At 33.1% G+C, this 18,317-nt stretch overlaps 3 protein-coding genes across 6 annotated transcripts in view; all 3 read right to left on the minus strand.

Annotated features, from left to right (window-relative positions):
* LOC118745996 overlaps positions 1-2,628 on the minus strand; it is a 39,607-nt gene extending 36,979 nt beyond the window's left edge. Inside the window, exon 1 of one of the 3 annotated variants that reach the window (XM_036479711.1) lies at positions 2,179-2,628. In XM_036479711.1, the coding sequence (XP_036335604.1) occupies positions 2,179-2,255 (77 nt within the window). In that variant the 5' untranslated portion in view covers positions 2,256-2,628. The remainder of the gene's footprint in view (positions 1-2,178) is intronic. The other 2 variants (XM_036479709.1, XM_036479710.1) reach the window with 2 other exon arrangements.
* A 5,438-nt stretch (positions 2,629-8,066) lies between these two features.
* LOC118746002 (uncharacterized oxidoreductase YjmC) overlaps positions 8,067-18,317 on the minus strand; it is a 23,354-nt gene continuing 13,103 nt past the window's right edge. For both annotated transcript variants that reach the window (XM_036479720.1, XM_036479719.1), the window contains 2 exons: positions 9,833-10,785; positions 8,067-8,542 (listed from right to left, as the gene is read on the minus strand). In XM_036479720.1, coding sequence (XP_036335613.1) covers positions 8,384-8,542; positions 9,833-10,785 — 1,112 coding nt within the window. In that variant the 3' untranslated portion in view covers positions 8,067-8,383. The remainder of the gene's footprint in view (positions 8,543-9,832; positions 10,786-18,317) is intronic.
* Positions 10,715-18,317, minus strand: part of LOC118746006 (ADP-ribose glycohydrolase OARD1) — a 64,741-nt gene continuing 57,138 nt past the window's right edge. The window contains exon 4 of the mRNA XM_036479725.1: positions 10,715-10,785. The gene's annotated coding sequence lies outside the window, so the exon portion shown is untranslated. The remainder of the gene's footprint in view (positions 10,786-18,317) is intronic.

The following is an 18,317-nucleotide window of genomic DNA, read 5'->3' on the forward strand; positions in this document are numbered from 1 at the left end:
AAAAAAAAACTTGTACTTTATCAGCATATGGGTATTTCCAATCTAGCGTTACTTGACACTTGTATGACTTGAATGTAATGTTAAAAAAAAAACTACAAAGTCAAAATTTTAAAATGGTTTATCTATATTTAAATAGTAATTAAATTACCCTTTGTTCAGGTAAAAAATTACAATTGTTGGTGGTAGAGAATTAAAGATATTAGTTAACATATACGCAGGCGTGACGTTACAAAAAACAGAAGTGTATTTTAACTTGGGTTACAAAATTGCAAAACTCTGGGAATTGGGCAAGACTATCTGTATACAATTTTTTTAGTAATATTTTAAATGTTTCAGGTAAGTTTTCCAAGTTTTTAAATGCAGAAATCTTTTCTGATTTTTTTTTAATCAGGTGAAGTATCTGGCGCGACGTTACCTGGCGTTACGTTACTAAAATCTCCATTGAACGCGTTTTGTTAATATTGTTCTTGAACGAATTTTTAACGGGGAAGAAAATATGCATTTTATGTATGTCGAATATACTTTTTATTTTGACAACAGCGCCACCAGCGGCTCCATTTTTTGCAAATCTATATCTTATTACGTTTCAATTAAACATGCCAAATGTGAAACCAATCAGAGCATAAATACGGCTTTTCAAAATATCTCGACCCTGGCGCCACCTAGCTAGACCATTTTTCTGTTAAATAAGCGGTATATATTATGAAAAGAAGAAAATTAACTTGGATGTAGGACGTTTATTTTTTCGCGGTAGACTTTTCGCTGGTATCGCCGATATGGTGAAAGTTTAGTTTTTTTTTAAATCGAACTTTAAGTAATATTTTATTGGTGACAAATTCTAGTTTTTAAATGTGGTTAAAACGTTTTTGAGGTCGTTGAATAGAATCTGAAAGAATCGCGAAATTCAAAATTGGCAATCCAATATGAGCGGCTGCTATCTAAAAAAAATGCCAAAAAAACATTTTGCGAGTTTCACCATATGCTGATAAATATTAATATTTTTTTAATTCGGGTCCAGACAATTTTCTTTTTTAAACTCTAAAATGATTAATCTTCTAGTTATTTTTGAACAAAGTCGGTCGAAAATGTCCCACTGTGCCGTACCCATCTCTGGTTTATCTGTATGTATTTGTGTATACATATGTACACACGTTAACTTCACTTGAGTCCGGGAAATACCGAGATTCATACACCCACCACGCCATACAAGCATTGTATGGTCTTGCTTGTAGAATTACTTACGTATGTATAGTATATGTATTTATATACATACATATGTCCTTACTTAAATACCGTTAAGGGCACAATAGATCTCCTGGTCGCAGAGCATACATCAACCGATATCTATCTGCATAGCGTTAAACATAATTAGATACATATTAATAATATATATGTATGTACATATATACTGAATTAAGATAAGCAACAGTAACGGCATCATCAACATTATTAATACATACATACAATCCTTTGACTGTAGGGAGTCACATGCATACGTGCATATCTACTTGGTTAATTATTTAGAACGCGCAACTTTTTTTGCGTTTATTTGCACAGATTTCTTTTTTTCTTCAATTCATTTGCATATCCTTGATACATTTTATTTGCATAACTGGGGTTTTTGCATTTTAAATAGCTGCACGTCATAAACAGAGATTACATGGCCTTGTTTATGTGTATATGTATGTATGTATGAATGTATACACAGCTTTGTATGGATGATACATCTCTAAGTTACATACATATATAAATTTAGAGGCGATGTTTGCATAAGTGCCAGCTCAAGTACCGACCCATTTTTTACGGCTACAATTCCTTGATGTTACATTTTTCCTATTTACTATACACACATTTCTCATTTATTTACATATTTCGTTGTATTTACTTGTAGCTTGCACCTAAAAGTATGCTAACAACTATTTTAATTGCACAAGTCTATGCTACCCCGCCACATTTTTATGGCCGCCATTTTGAAAATCTCTATACAGGAGTTCCGCTGAAATGCGTAGTGGAATTCTTGGCATGCCATTACTGCTCCTGCGAGCCAGCTAGTCTGCTGGTTTTATATGTGTATGTTTAGATATATTTATTACTTTCCACACGCCCATTTTGAAGTGATTTTGCCTTAAACTATGCACCACAATAGTTTACACTAACGCACACAATTATTTCACATACCAATTTCCTGTTGCTTGATCATATTTACAATCCCAGCCGGGCGGCAACTTCTGGTACTGGCCTCTTGCCTCGGCCATTTTTGCGTTAAACTTTTCAATAAAACTTTAAAGTAAATTCTTTGTATTTTTCACTTGTCTATGCGGAGTTATATTTGTTTGTGAGCTTTAAAATTCATTGCTTGGCAATTGACGTCTTTGTCTGCACAGCGAGTCCCAAGCGAACCCGTATTTTATGTAAATCCTGTGTATACCAAGTGGAGCCAAATAGTGGTGTGGTGTGGTGTGGTGTGCGTTTTGGGGGTTGCAAATGTCCACGGATTACACATATACCCGTATACATACGAGCACTGTTCTAACGTGATGCTATATTCGCGCTTGGTTTTTCACTTTTCCACTACTTTTCACTTCGAGTTGCGGTCACGTACTGACTTGCCTACAGCCAGCCAAACTGTTTTGCGCTTGATGCTTTGCGAACTCAGTGTCCGGCATTTGTTGGATACGCACAACAAAAAAAAAAAAAAAACCTCTATTCAAATGGTTTGGTGGAGCAAGCGTTCTTCGAAATTCGAACTTGCAATCTTCGAAAGACTCACGGGATGCGCGAGGTGCGCGCAACAAAATGCCAGTGGATGAGGACTCCTTCGAAGGTGGTGAGCGGGCTGGTGTTACTTTGTTAATATACAAAGGGGGTGCGGCGCGAGTGATATAAATGCGAATGCGCGTATAAAAACAAACTGAGAAAAGTTTTCGTTACAACTACATACGAGTATGTACATGGCTTATAGCGAAGCGGGAAAATACAGTATTGGACATACATACATATCTAGAGCGCTATTGTTTGCCACTTATGTTTAATTATTTATTTTTAAGAATTTTCAATTAAAATAATTAGTCTGATAATGTGCAAGTTTCAAGTCGCTAAATATGACCGTTGATTTTTTTTTAATTCTTTTTTGTCCCATTTGCTTCGATATAACGAATAAACACAATTCATTTTTATATGGAAGAAACTCGCAATACTTTCGGCGAAAAAATTCTAAAAAATCAACGGTAAATTTTAGCCACTTGAAACTTGCACATTATTAGACTAAAATTGAATGGGCTATGAAACTATGTACTCGAAAAAATTCTAACACTTCTGAGAAAGAAGTTTGAAATTTGGGTGAAAATAGGGTTTTTTGTAGTCTTTTAAAAACTTTTAAACTTGGATTTATATGAGTTTTGTAAGAGAATAAACTGTATTTTAATTGAAAATTCTTAAAAATAAATAAATAATCATGAGTGGCAAATAATATCAATTTGAAATGGGGGTGCTATTGTATTGGCCAATACTGTATGATTTTCTTTAGTTTTGTTTTGATTCTCTCTTCACTTATTAAGTGTGACTGTCACCGGCATCCACATGGAAGTTCAACGCATGCAACGCGCATTTGTGCGCTAATCGAGTGTAGCCGGTAGTTTATTTATGAAGAAAAATAAACAAAATACATAATCGAGTCGCCTTTGCGATATGGAGGGTCAGCAAAAAATAAAAAACCCAAATGAGACATTGTATTTCATTGAATTTTTGTGGCTGTCCAAAACAAAACAAAAAAATACATACATTTGCACATACATACATATACCTACATACTTGTATGCAGATAATTAGGGTGCATCAACAACAAAAAGTTGCGGTTTTTCCACCGAAATTATAAAATTTATTTTATTGTAAGACTTCCGCCAAAATATGTATTTCGGGAAAATATTAAGATTTACTTGAGCTAGACCGATTTGATATGATACCTCGAAAAATGCCATTATGTGTTTTTATTCTGTTGATAAAATGTTTAACATTTTTATGCAGAGCTTTTAAGCTTTCGATCATTGAGGTGATTTTTTACCAAAAGTGTTTTTAAATACTACTTTTATTTATAAAAAAACAACTAAATTTTGGATTCAGCTTGCGAAAATCTTAATAGAATAGAATAGAATATAATAAGTTTTATAATTCTGATGGAAAAACAGTAGCAATACATATATATATTTCTTTTTGTATAAATAGTGATGCACCCTAATGTATGTATGTATATCCAAACGCTCTTATGTATCTGCATTGCTAAAAACTTAACAAATGAATGTTGTACGTGCATACACTTGTATATATATGTAGATGTATGTACTTACACATTCATGTATGCATTAGTTCAAAAATTTTATTAAACCTAATTGTTGCCACTAACTATTTCCCAGTAGATAATTGCATGAGGTAAAAGCCCTTCCAAAAGGCTTTCCACTTTACATTTCTTATTCCTTTCTTTTTTTTGTATGGAGCTGCGGGCACAAATTGAAGGCCTTCTGCTACCCAAACGGGCTTTTGTAGAACGGACTTCGAAGGCCTTTTGGAAGAGTTGTACTATAGCTGTTTCTTTAATTTATAAAAATCACACTTTTTAAGGTTCATGTCAAATATGTTTCATTTCAACTTAAAATGCATTTGAAATTCATCTATAATGCAAAATAATATATGTAATCGTATACCCGTCCTCTTAGGGCCGGTTACTCAAAGTTGGGTTAACACTAACTGCAGGTTAAACATCGTTATCGACGATATGGACTTCGGAACATATAACAGGCAGTCCGTAAAGTCGATAACGATGTTTAACCTGCAGTTAGTGGTAACCAGACATTGAGTAACCGGCCCTTAGAATGGCTTCACTTCATGGACGTACATATGTATTTACAAGAAAAAAATATTTGTTTTTAAATAATCCTTAAAATCGAATATCTCGAAAGCTTTGTACATTTACTTCACTTGTTAGAAATTTTGATAACAGCGCAACTAGCACAACGCAAGTTTCAACTTACGTATTATCCATTTCAATAACAAATTTTTCCCCATCTGTGGCATTAATTACATTTTTTTTTTAATTATCTTATTCTACAAGTAACCAGCCAATTTATGATCATGTGAGTTCACCAACACTTGAGATGAAGTCATCGTTAATAAATTTTGTTATACATATGTATGTTTGTACATATGTACATACTTATGTGCATACGTACGAGCAATTGAATAATTTTGGTGAGCTTAAGTTCCATTACAGCGAGGGATGTGCATTATACACTCCACGCTTGTCGTTTTCTAAGTCGCTTTTCCAGTGGACAGAAATCGACCCGTGTAAATGCAGCTTGAGAAAGCAAATAAAAACAAAGTAAATATCCATACAGGAACAAAAACCTTACGTGGGAATGACAGAAAGTCAGCATATCACCGCCGCGATACTGGATCAAAATTAAAGGAAAACAAGTAAGAAAGTCTAAGTTCGGGCGGAGCCGAACATTAAATACCCGGCGCAAATATTAAATATATGTTTTCCACCTTTCCGAAAGCTACCGCTACATGGTAAACCGGGGTGTATCCCTTTTGAGTATTATTAGCGTCCTTAAATTTCGAAATATTGAAGTTTCAAGCATTTCTGAAATTTACAATTATATGAAAAGCGGCAGTAATTTTAGTTCGATTTCAATAATTTTCAACGTTTTGTTCTATGTGGCAAGTACAATAACCATACCGAGCGTACAAGCGAGATACATATATGTGATCACAAGTGGGCTGTGCTACGCCCATTTTCCAAAATTTTGTCATAAACGTATTTCTTGGTAAAGAATTGTTGCAATCATCAATTTTGAATAAATTAGCTTCAATATTTACTGATTTATCGAAGATTTTGTATTTCTCGAAATTACCGTTATATGGGATGTGGGCGTGGTTATTGTCCGATTTTAGAAATTTTCGGCCAGTTGGTATGCTGTACCAGGACCAACAACTGTGCCAAGTTTGGAAGAAATTGGTGTAGCGGTTACCAAAATATACACATGTAACCATAAGTGGGCGTGGCTACGCTCATTTGCCAAAATTTTGTAATATTCTTATTTTTCGTGTAAAACTCATTGAAAATATCAATTTTGAGTGAATTATCTTCAGTAGTTACTAAAATATCGCAGTTTTCGTTTTTCTGAAAATTACCTTTATATGGGAGGTAGGCGTGGTTATTGTCCGATTTTTAAAATTTTCAGCCATTTAGTATGCTGTACTAAGGCCAACTACTGTGCCAAGTTAGGAAGAAATTGGTGCAGCGGTTACCAAGATATACACATGTAACCATAAGTGGGCGTGGCTACGCCCATTTTCCAAAAATTTATAATATTCATGTTTTCCGTCTGAAACTCATTGTAAGTATCAATTTTGAGTGAATTATCTTCAGTAGTTACTAAAATATCGCAGTTTTCGTATTTCTTAAAATTACCGTTATATGGGAGGTAGGCGTGGTTATTATCCGATTTCGCCCATTTTCAATACCATCCGTCCCACGCCCAAAAGAAGTTCACTTACCAAGTTTCGTTAAGATATCTCAATTTTTACTCGAGTTATCGTGTGCACAGACGGACGGACGGGCGGACGGACGGACGGACGGACGGACGGACGGACAGACAGTCACCGCTTAATCGATTTCTCTTTTCATTCTGATCATTTATGTATACATTTGTCTATATCTATCTCGATTCGTTTTGCCTGTTACAAACAACCGTTACGTGAACAAAGTTATAATACCCTTGTGCACAAGTGCGCTCGGGTATAAAAATAGATATTCATACCACTACAAAGTAGATTTCAAATATTTATGCTTAGCGAATTTCAAAAACGGACATAAATTAATGCACAATGTTAAGAGACACGACTGAAATGCCTTGCAAGGACAACTAGAAAAAGGTGGTTTCATGTGGCAAAACGGTGGTTGCATGTGGCAGAATGTAAAATTTCAACAGAAACCAATTATTTTCAAATCGCTAGCTTAGAGTGAAAATTTGCTAAGTCCACTTTTTATGAAAACTCATTTTTTTGAAACAGGAGACTAGAGACTAGGAGAGACTAGGATAAATATAACTGTTTTATGTTTTCTCGCTTATGTTCAATGAAGGAAAATTTGCTAAGGCCAAAATAAGCTCCGAACATCTGATTCGTGTGGAGTTTTGCTTTGCTTTAAACAGGCAAAATTTTGCATTCAGAGTTTTGCGAAATACTTGAAGAAAATGGCTATAAGTAGTTTTTTTCCTCACCTGTAAAATTTTTAAATTGGGACTTAGCAACTTTTCACTCTAAGCTAGCAAATTGTTTATCAATTGACAGGTCTGTATGTATAGCCTTGAATTTTAAGTCATTTTTCGTTGTGTTATGACGTTATTCCAGCTAATATGATTTCTTTCATTAATATATTTAAATTTTTTATTTGGAATTGGCTTGAAAAATTCCGGAATCATAAACATACATAGAAAAATTATGACAAACGCCCGATTTAGCTGTTTTTGCAAGGTATCGAAGCAATTTTTTAAAGTCTCAAGAACTTTCGTAGTAGGCATTTAAAAAAGATTGTATTTTGCCTTGTACGTACATGGTCGTTCCTATTTCCAGGCACACCACTGTATTGGAAGTTAAAAGTTGTTTGAACTTTTTTTTTTACAGCCATTTCTCGTGATTCACTATTTTCATTTAAGTACAGTTCGGCACTTCATAAATCACCTTCACTAATTAACTGCTAGCATGTGCGAATACGGCGACTTTGAGATACAAATTGTTATCGCAATTTTTCTTATCAGCCACAGTCTTTCAGCCTCTTTGACAAAAAATCGACGCCAACGCAAAGCAACCAACATTTGAATGCATTAAACTCGAATACGAGACTAAAGACGCAGCTCATACTCGCGCTGGGACTGTTGTTTTTTTATTGAGTATACGAAATTTGAAAAGCTGGATTTAATTAAAAGCTTTGGCTGCTTAAACGCGTCAACGCTATCGCGTCAATGTGAAAAAGAAGAAGCAAAAAACAAATACGCAAAGCTTTTCGTTTCTTGTTTTCAATAACATTTTAAATGTTACTTTGATTTTTTATTAGAAATAAAAATAACACAACAAAAATTAAAAAATGCGCTTAAAAATGCAATAACAATAGATTAATTTACATACAAATTTTAACAAGCAACAGGCACGTGTGGATATGTGTATATTTATGTACATATGTACATACATCCATATGTACGTACAATGTGGACAAATTCGTGCCGAGTTGCATATATACACCTTTGTGTATATAAAACATTATTTTTATAATACCTAATTGAAATGCAGAAACAGTCAAAGCACGAAGTACACATTTCTTTTTTTGCAATTAAATAAAACTTAGCGGCTTAATTTTTAAACGTTCGGCTAAAGCCCCACAAGTCTTTAATTGATTTTCCAAGTACTGGATACCACCGGCTTCATCCACTGCTTTCATGTTTAGATCCTCTTTGTCCCCAGCGACCAGAACTGGTTTAGATGGGTCAGTCTGTAAAATGGAAATTTTGTCGTTAGAACTTTATGATTAAATCAAAAATAATGTAAGTCATATACATATATATTTTTTCTAATATCGAGATCGGTAAATATCGATTGATAAATAATCGGAAAAAAAACTCTCAGTCGATAAGAATACGTCGCTCGCTACTTTGATATATTTATTGATAAGAATTTCTGTAAGGATATCGATTTATATATATCGATAATAATATCTGTCGCAATAAGTAAATCAATAATCATATCGAAACCCACTTTAAAAGGAGTAGCAATAAATATATCTACATACGTATGTATATCGGCGATTATATAAATTACGGTATCGATGAATATACCGATACAATTATGGGTGATAACGATATTTTTTAAGCTATTGATTAAGTTAACGGTATTGATTTCAATAATGGCAATGGTTATGATGATTTACATATACATATCGACACCTGAGTGGAAGATCGACCTATCCCGGCAGCCAGTTCGAAAACGCGCTATCTCGGAATACTTTTCTAGAACGCCCTATTTCAGAATTTGATTGAAGAACGCCCTATTTCAGAATTTTATTGAAAAACACCCTATCTCAAAATTGGGTTGAAGAACACCCTGAAAATACATTCAAAATATGCTGAGATAGGGGATGACTTAGCAGCTGAGATAGGGCGTTTTTGAACTGGCTGCCGAGAGACGTAGGTCGATCTTGCACTTAGGTATCGATATGCATGTACATTAGGGTGCCTTACCAAAAAATTTGCAATTTAAATTGATTATATTTTTATTTTAGAAAAATACTAAGAATTACATGAGTTGGACCAATAGTGAAAATAGTTACGAAAATTCGCTATTTTGATTATGTTGATACAATTTTGGAACAGTTTTATGCAGACATTTTAAGCTTAAACTCTTCTATCATTAGGGGTAACTTTTTGGAAAAAATGTTTTCAAAAAATAATTTTATTTACAAAAAATCGATTTTTTAAGATATTTTCAAATCCGTCCAGCTCACTTAAATCTTAATTTTTTTGCAATTTTTTGCCGAAAGCCTTAAAATATCATACATTTTATAATTCCGATCGTAAAAAGTATCGATTTTTTTATTTTTTTGTTTATACCCTAGCGACATTTTTTTCGAAATTTTGATTCCTAGAGCATCTAGATGCATTTCTGCATAAAAAAAGAAATTTAAAAAAAAAAAATTCGCTTACGTTATTTTGGCTGTAAGGGCTCGATATCTACCACTTCGCGTATTTCAAAACTTTACAATGGAGAAAACAAGTTCAAAACTCACCGGTTCGCAGCCTCGGAGTCGGCTATTAAAGTCTGTTAGGCGTTCTTCGAAGCCCGGAGCAAAGCAATTAGGATCCACAGCAATGAAGACTTGTCCCAAATCGGCGGCAGTATTCGCACCCGCGTGTGTCCATTTTCGCACCTTCGTCGAGTAGTTGGCGCCCGCTGAGACGCCAGAAAGTATATCAACCATAGCACCTAGGCCATATCCCTTGTAACCAGATGAAATTTCAGGGCCGCCGAGTGGCATTAAGCAGCCGGTGCTGAATGCCAATTCAGCATCATTTGTCTGCTGGCCAGTTGGGTCCTGCGCCCAACCGTCGGGCAGTGGTTCGCCTTTGCGACGTTGTATTTCAATTTTACCCACCGCAACCGACGTGGTTGCCATATCTAATAAAAATTTGTCATCCTTAGCGGGTGCACCGAACGACAGTGGATTAGTGCCTAGCGCTGCTTCCTTCGAACGAGTGGGCGCCATCAATGGTGATGTGTTAGTTGTCGTCATGCCTATCAAACCTTGCTTCAGTGCGCGCAGCACATACCATCCCGCTATGCCATAGTGGTTCGAACCTTTGGCACATACCCAACCAACACCAACCGTTTTCGCTTTCTTTATCGCTAAATCCATGCAAAAATTGCCAACAACTACGCCCAAGCCATTGCGTCCATCCACCCAAGCGGTGGCTGGCGTCTCCTTGAGTATCGCTGGAGTGGCAGCACCATCTGTTGAGTTGATCGCCAAATCGTTGATATACATTTCCAGCCGATTCATGCCATGACTGAAGTGTCCCCGATAATCGGCAGCTACGAGCAGATCTGCCATAGCCTCAGCATGTTCCTTGGGCACCTTGACTGCCAGGAAGCAGTCGGTCATGAAACGCTTGGACTCCGCGACCGCGACTAGATTGCGTTGCTGGGAAGTTGACATATTTCGGTGCGCTATGCGTTGACTATCTACAGAAAATATGCCAAATAAGTAAAAAGAATATTATAGTCTACGCGTATTTATTTGACTAAAAAAGATTATATTTAGTTAGTAAAAAAAAACGGAGGCAGTGAAATAAAGACGACGATCACGCTCGATTGTCCGCGAACGAATGAGAATATTTGGGTTGCTAATATTTGATTGTAGCACCGCAAGCGAAAACTAAGCGATCGGGACCACAAATTGAAGAATGATGCAAAACGCTCGCATGTCGAGCTTAGCGGAGGAGAAAAACGTAGGGTTTGTTTTTTATTTTGGCATAAGTACAAATACATATATGTATGTATGTACCTTAGGATGGTTCGAAAATGCATGTGAAAAAGTAAAGTCGGAATTTTTATGCTCTCACCCCCTAGGATTGTTCTATACCGAAAAATAATGTACCCCTATTTTTTATTTATTTTGAAATCAAAAAATATTTAGAGGTCGGATCAAGGCGCTCAAAGTTTTCCATGTATTTTATATGTGAAAAAAAAACTTCTCGTAGAAATGGTATAGATCTCTTGAAAATCAATATTTTTCGACCGGAAATAATAAATAATACAATAATAAATAATACACAATTATCTATTTAACTATTTTTTCATAGTAACTATATTTTATAGACCCGCCAGAACCCCTAGAAAATGCCATAAAATGCAATGAAGGATAAATACAAAATTTTTAGTATTAAAAAATGGTTAAATAAACAATTGTGTATTGTTACTGGAAGTCTGCTGAAGAGAACCCAAGTTTTTCGATCGAAAAATATTGATTTTCAAGAATGCCATACTATTTACACGAACATGGAAAGCTTTGAGCGCTTTGAATGACCTCTAAATATTTTTTGATTTCAAAATAAAAATAGGGGTACATTCTTTTTCGGTATAGAACAATCCTAGGGGGTGAGAGCGTTAAAATTCCGAGTTTACTTATTTTGGACCACCCTACTTAACGTGTTTACTTAGCGCTTTAAGCAGTGGTTATTCGAAAGAAACTTGTGGAAGAAATGTTATCAGGCTGTGTTTAATATAGAGGGCGGCGAGTTACAATAACAACAATGTCAGTATGAACGGAGGCCCGCCTGGTAGCAGCGAAATTAGTCGACATGTGTACAATATTTATGTATGTATGTAAATTTATTGATATGAACTGTATGCACACAGCTCGAGTTAGCATATATGTATGTATTAAAAATTTATGGCACAGAAGATCATAAAAGCGCATACATACAGTTTATTAGAATACCCTATTACGTACATTTGTATGATCATCTATTTAATACTATACATATATGTGGTCCCAGTGAACCGCGGCTATGCCACGGGCGCTTAATTTTTGTTTTAAGTATTTAACAATTCTTTAAATTGATGTTAATATATCTTTGTATATATATGTAGGTATGTATGTACATTAGGGCGGAGTAATTTATTCGGAGCAAAATTTTCGAAGAAAGTACATATATAGCAAATTCAAATTCTACGATTAATTCTAAGCAAAAATGGTGAAGAAATTATATACCAAAAATGACGGTTTACCCTCCCAATTTTCAAAAGAAAAAGCAGTATATTGCATGACACAAAACACAAAATTTTGCAAATGAAAAATTAATTTCGTTCAGAAAAAATTATAAAAAACTGAGTTTTCTTATAAAAACGGAGGGTGAAACGTAATTTTTGGTATATAGTTTGTTTACTAGTTTTGCTTAGAATCGAACGTGGAATTCGAATATGTCGTGCACTTTTTTTCGAAACTAGCTCCGTCCTAATGTACATATACGTATGTATTATAAAAATTCTTATGTTCTTTAACAATCTGCTCACTATTTATACATACAGCTATGTTCAAAATATGGTAGAGCCGCTGGTTCATTCCCAACGAACAAGAAACTCAAGTGTTACCCATCAAGAATAAATATTAAAAGGATAAAAAAGTATATTCTAGATATTGCTAGAATGTTTGAAGTTTCATATATATATTTAAAATATTGGTTTATTTATACACTAGGGCTTAAGCAAAACAATACATAGTGCTAAATTGAGCTAATTCATTAAACCCTTTAGAACGTCCTATTCATACCTCATCATCTTCCATCATGAAATAAATATGATTTTATTATGAAGAATTTGCGCTTGATTTTAGTTAATAAACCACAAGATCTACAACATGATTTGAAAGATTTAGCTCATTCGAAATCCGAGGAGCCAAACCCACAAAGTTGTCCATACAGCCGTTGGCTTAGAATGTTGCTTTGCACTGACTACGAGGAGTTTATTGTTAATGGTCATTAATTAACCCTTTAAATAATTTTCTGAATTTATGAGTCTAAAATTAGTCGTTCTTTCGTCATAAATATGACCCTGAGACCAGTCAACGTCATATTTCGGACTCTTTTTGTGTCATAGATTCTGAGTTGAACGAAAGCAAAAAAGTTGACGTAGAAGTAATCAGAATTATAAAGAAAATTTGGTTTTAGGACTCAGAAAAGCGTCATATTTCAGACTCTAGAAGAAGGGAAATATGCGTTTTTCTGACTCTTTTTCGGGCTTATCACGAGGGTTACAACTCAGAAATCTGAGACTTTTCTCGCACTAAAATGAGTCCGAATGTTTATAGAGGATAGATGTTGAATAATGAGGATATTGTATCCAAATATTTTTTTTGAGGTTTTCGTAAATTTTTTCTTAATTTCTCTTAGTACATATGTGCATATACATAGTAAATGCCAAATGTAACGAAAGTGTAGATTTGCTTTTTACTTTCCTGATTGTTATATTCTAACTTTAAACATTTTATCACAACTATTAAAGTGATCACAACTATTAAAGTTGTAAAGCAGAACATGTAAAAAAATAGTTTTTATTATTATGTAGTTACAGTTAAGATGAAGTTATGATAAAGATCTGTCTGTCAAAAATAGCCGTTTTCGAGCCATAAATATGGATTTTCTGGAAATCTCGACTACAAGACCATCCGTTGGATTTTTTTTTTTTTTGGTAAGTGTATTTCTCATCATGTACATATGATCGAGCTTTGCTCGAAGTGCATATACTTTTTAAGTTTTCAAGGTTTGGGCATCAAATACTGGTTACTTGGATAGCTTTAAAAATAATATTTTGGAAATAAATTTAAAAAAATTTGGCTTTTGATTTCTTAAAAAGTAAGTAAATGTCTTACTTTAAAAATTTGGTGGCAACCCTATTTATAAATACGCTGGGATGGATGGTACATATCTTGATTAAAGTGAATAGTAATATTGAAACTTTGTTTCCTAAAAAAAAAAATTAAATAATCATGCGACTCAAAATAGGTGGCAACCCTATTTAAAAATATTTCTGAATTGGGGATTTTAAAAATACTTTCAATGTGATACACATATTTTGATGTTTTATTTGATATGTAGTGAATTTCGAATAGGTGGCAATCTTATACGAGTATTCTTGGAGACAAAAAATTTCTTTCTTGGATCTACAAAATTTTTTCAAAATCGTTAGGGGCGTTTCTGAGAAACCTATGGATATTTGAACTGGGATACTATCAAGTGGTGGTTATTTTTGGAAACGATAGTCGAAAACATGGAGGTATTTAGTAGAATCCTTGTAAGAACAATATAATTTTGTATAATACACATATTGTAGTGTGTATACATATCTCATCATAAATTTTCCAAAATAAATTGATCCTTATTTACTGGTCTTCACTACGTAAATCAACTTAAAAAAAATCAACAATTTATAACTAAAATAATTTTAAGACAAACAAGAGCACCTTATATATAGAATTAGGAGCCTGTTTCTTTAGCTTTAGAACGACGTTAAGAAGAAGTAAATGATTGGTCAGAATGACGAAAAAATCCAAATTTTGGCAGATCATATCTCCAAAGGAAAAAATTCCGCGAATACGTGTTAGCTTATTTCATGTATAGAACCCATAAAAATTTTTGGCGTGCATCGGAGACAAGATATGCCATACTAGTTTTTGTAAATCTACAATTTTATCACAATTTCCGACAGTTAATGACACATTTAATCGGTTAAGTTAAATGCATTTTTATTTAAATTTTATTTCATCCGAAACAATCGATAAATCACTTCGGTAAAGCAAAGTTTTTTCGGCATATTTCTCTCAAACAAGTGTTCACAAGTTGATTTGTTTTTTAAATATTCAAATGTGTTTAGTAATTTTTTTTATAATTTTTGTATACAAACATTGTTCATGCTTTAACCAAAGCTTAGAAAAATTCAACAAATTTTCATCAAAATTTCGAACTTTTTAATTGGAATTTTTATAAAATTTTTGGGTATGCAGTTTTATAATCCACAAAAATTCCAGTATAATAAAATGCAATTTGTAATATTATCTTTTTTTTTGATGGATGTACAGAAGTACACAGGTATAATCGGTAGATTTTAAAGATAAACGCTAAAAGAAATTGAATATACTTGCTTGAAAACGGCCACACACACCTACATACACAAATGTAAGTTTATTGTGATATTTTAACCCTTTTTCCCTTTCTCACTTAAAAGAAAAAATAATGACATCTAAAGCGATAATTATTTCTAGAAGCAAACTCAGTTTAACTATAGATTGATTAAAATACTTGGCTTTATTATTTATTCAAAACAACAATCCTTCACTATAAGTAAAGCACTTGAGAATTGTTGTCTAGCGAATTGTTATGCACGCACAATTTCCACTACTGCTCCTACTATCAATAAATTATCCAACTGCCTAATTATGTACTTATCTAATTTAATTGAGGGTATGTTGATTGATGAGAAAAAAATGCTTAAAGAGAAACCTTGAGCTTGAATTTACGCAAGGGCGTACACAGCTACTGAAAATGCAAATAAAATAATTATATATGTAAATTTTCAAATATTTTATTCTATTTATATGCACACGTGAATACTGTAATACATATGTACCAAGTGGATGTCGTTGAATGAGGCGTGCGTCACATTTTATGAATTTATTGTTTAAGATATTTGAGTTTACCACAGCGACTGCTATACATACAAACAACAAACAATCATAACAAAAGCTATGGAAAAGAACAACAAAAAGTGCTAAATAAATTGTATATGTATGAGTTATTTATAGCATTGCTATGGTAAAAATTGAGAGACTTTGGTGTCGAGACTAGTTTATAACCGGATAGAAAGGGACAGGGGCGCACCCAGGAATATATTTTAGGGGGGGATTTTATATTTCTGAAGATATATCACCGGAAAATACTGAAAATTTGCTTGATAATACGCTCTTTAAAATACATTTGTGCAAGTTTTATGTACAGTATGTAATAAATAAATAAACGTTTTAAAATTCATAAACTGCACTTTATTTACATAAGATTAACAGAACTCAAACACTTTTAACCGACTTCAAAAAGGGGAGGTTATCAATTCGCCGGAATACATAACTTTTTTACCACGTGAACCGATTTCAATAATCCTTTTTTTATTGGAAAGATGGTACCTCAAGGGTCGTCCCGTAATTTGGTTTAGAGATCCGATGATTGGATCATGAAGAAATTAACGGTACCCCTAAATTTGTATATGAGAATTGAAGTCGGTTGTGTTCTTTCCTTAAAAACTACTTGTTTAATAAAAAGTTCTATAAGCTCAAGATGCGCTCAACTTTCAAAAGTAAAAAATTTTAAAAAATAGTCAGTAAAAATAATATTGATTCCATGAATTTTTGCAATTTTATGTTCATTTTTTCGATTTCTGGTTTCTGGTTTTCGATAGATGGTGATTTTTCACGATTGGTAAATATTTTTAATATTTCGAGTTCCGAAAAAATTAACTGAACTCTCAAGAAAAACGAAAAATTCATATAAAACGACGGACGAGAAATGGAAAAGAAATTTTCTTCTACCAAATTTTCATAAATCAGTTTGCAGCTCTGAAGAAAAAAATGCTCGTATATTTATTTCCTCATGAAAATTTACAGCAAAATCAAAGCGCTTTTTCAAGCAACAGAAATTATAATAAATATTTCTTATAATTTCCTTGAGAGCTGGATTCTTAGCTTTAAGATACAGTTTGTATTTGAGGTTATTAGGTTTAGGGGGGGTTTGAACCCCAAAACCCACCCCTTGTGTGCGCTAATGGAAAGGGATAAGGACTTTTCCACTTCAGCAGTTTGAAATTATCTAATTTAAATCAGGCTAAATTGTCTAGTTGAAACCAGGGACGGAAAATAATCACTTTTTTTAATATTATTTGAAAAAAATCTATATATTTTAAGCGTTGCAGAAGCTCTCGATTGTACGCACACATTTTTGCTATTGATTTTTATTTTTTTTGAGTTTAACCATTACAAATTGAAAATAACATGATAAAAACATTACAAGATAAAATCATTGAGAGGCAGTCTTTTGCATGATAAAAACATTACAAGGTAAATTCATTCTCTCAATTCGTCGGCCATGATTTTGTTCTGACGTTTGCCAACATTTTAAAATCATATAAAATTGAAAATAAAAAAATTAAATTGTTCACAATTGTTGTTGTTTGAGATTGAAAATGAGAATGTGTGTGTGAGTTTGAGTTTTGATTTTAAAATTATATTGTTGGCAAACGTCAGACTGCCTCTCAATGGTTTTACCTTGTTTTGTTTTTATCATGGTCTGGTCAAAACTCAACCACACACACACATTCTCATTTTCAATCTCAAACAACAATTGTGAATACTTTTTTTATTTTTATTTTTATTTTTTTTTAACCGACTTCCAAAAAAGGAGGAGGTCATCAGTTCGTCGGAATATTTTTTTTTTTTTTTTTTATGTATGTTACCGCATAACTTTGCACCACGTCAACCGATTTGCAACGGTAAGGTAGTGTCTCAGAGGTGGTCCCATACTAATTTGGTTTAGATCCGATCATTGGATCATGAAATATATAGATATATATATATTTTTTTAAGTCGGTTTTTTTTTGCTAAAAATTACTTGTTTTATATGACTTTAAAATGCTTGCAAACGTTAGAAAAAAAATCAAGACCGACGAATTGAGAGAATGAATTTACCTTGTAATGTTTTTATCATGGAAAATAAAAATTAATATTTGAGTTTTATTTTTTCGCTCAAAAATAATAATTATTATTGAATTTTATTTTTTCACTTAAGAATAATGATTATTAAAAAAACTCGTAAGCTTTACTAGCGTGATTTCCGACACATTTTTTCAGATGTAGCCACACTATAAAAATAATTAATAAATAATCATTATTTTTAAGTGGGAAAATAAACCACAATAATCTCTGAGCAAACAAATAGAAATCATAAATTAATAATTGTTTTCGAAAAAATAAAAATCAAATAATATTTAAAAATTCTTTATCAGAAAAAAAAACAAAACTCAGTAATAACTATTAAATATTTTTGAGCGAAAAAAGTGAAAATCATAAAATAATGATTAAATGCTGATTTAAATTATTTTACTTATAATTATTATGGTCCCTGGTTGAAAAAAATGTACCATAAAAAATACTGAGCGCATGTAGTCCTTACACA

The sequence above is a fragment of the Rhagoletis pomonella genome, unplaced genomic scaffold (genome assembly GCF_013731165.1).
Source record: "Rhagoletis pomonella isolate Grant_MI unplaced genomic scaffold, Rhpom_1.0 Rhpom_scaffold_00010, whole genome shotgun sequence".
In the NCBI taxonomy this organism is placed as follows: Eukaryota; Metazoa; Arthropoda; class Insecta; order Diptera; family Tephritidae; genus Rhagoletis; species Rhagoletis pomonella.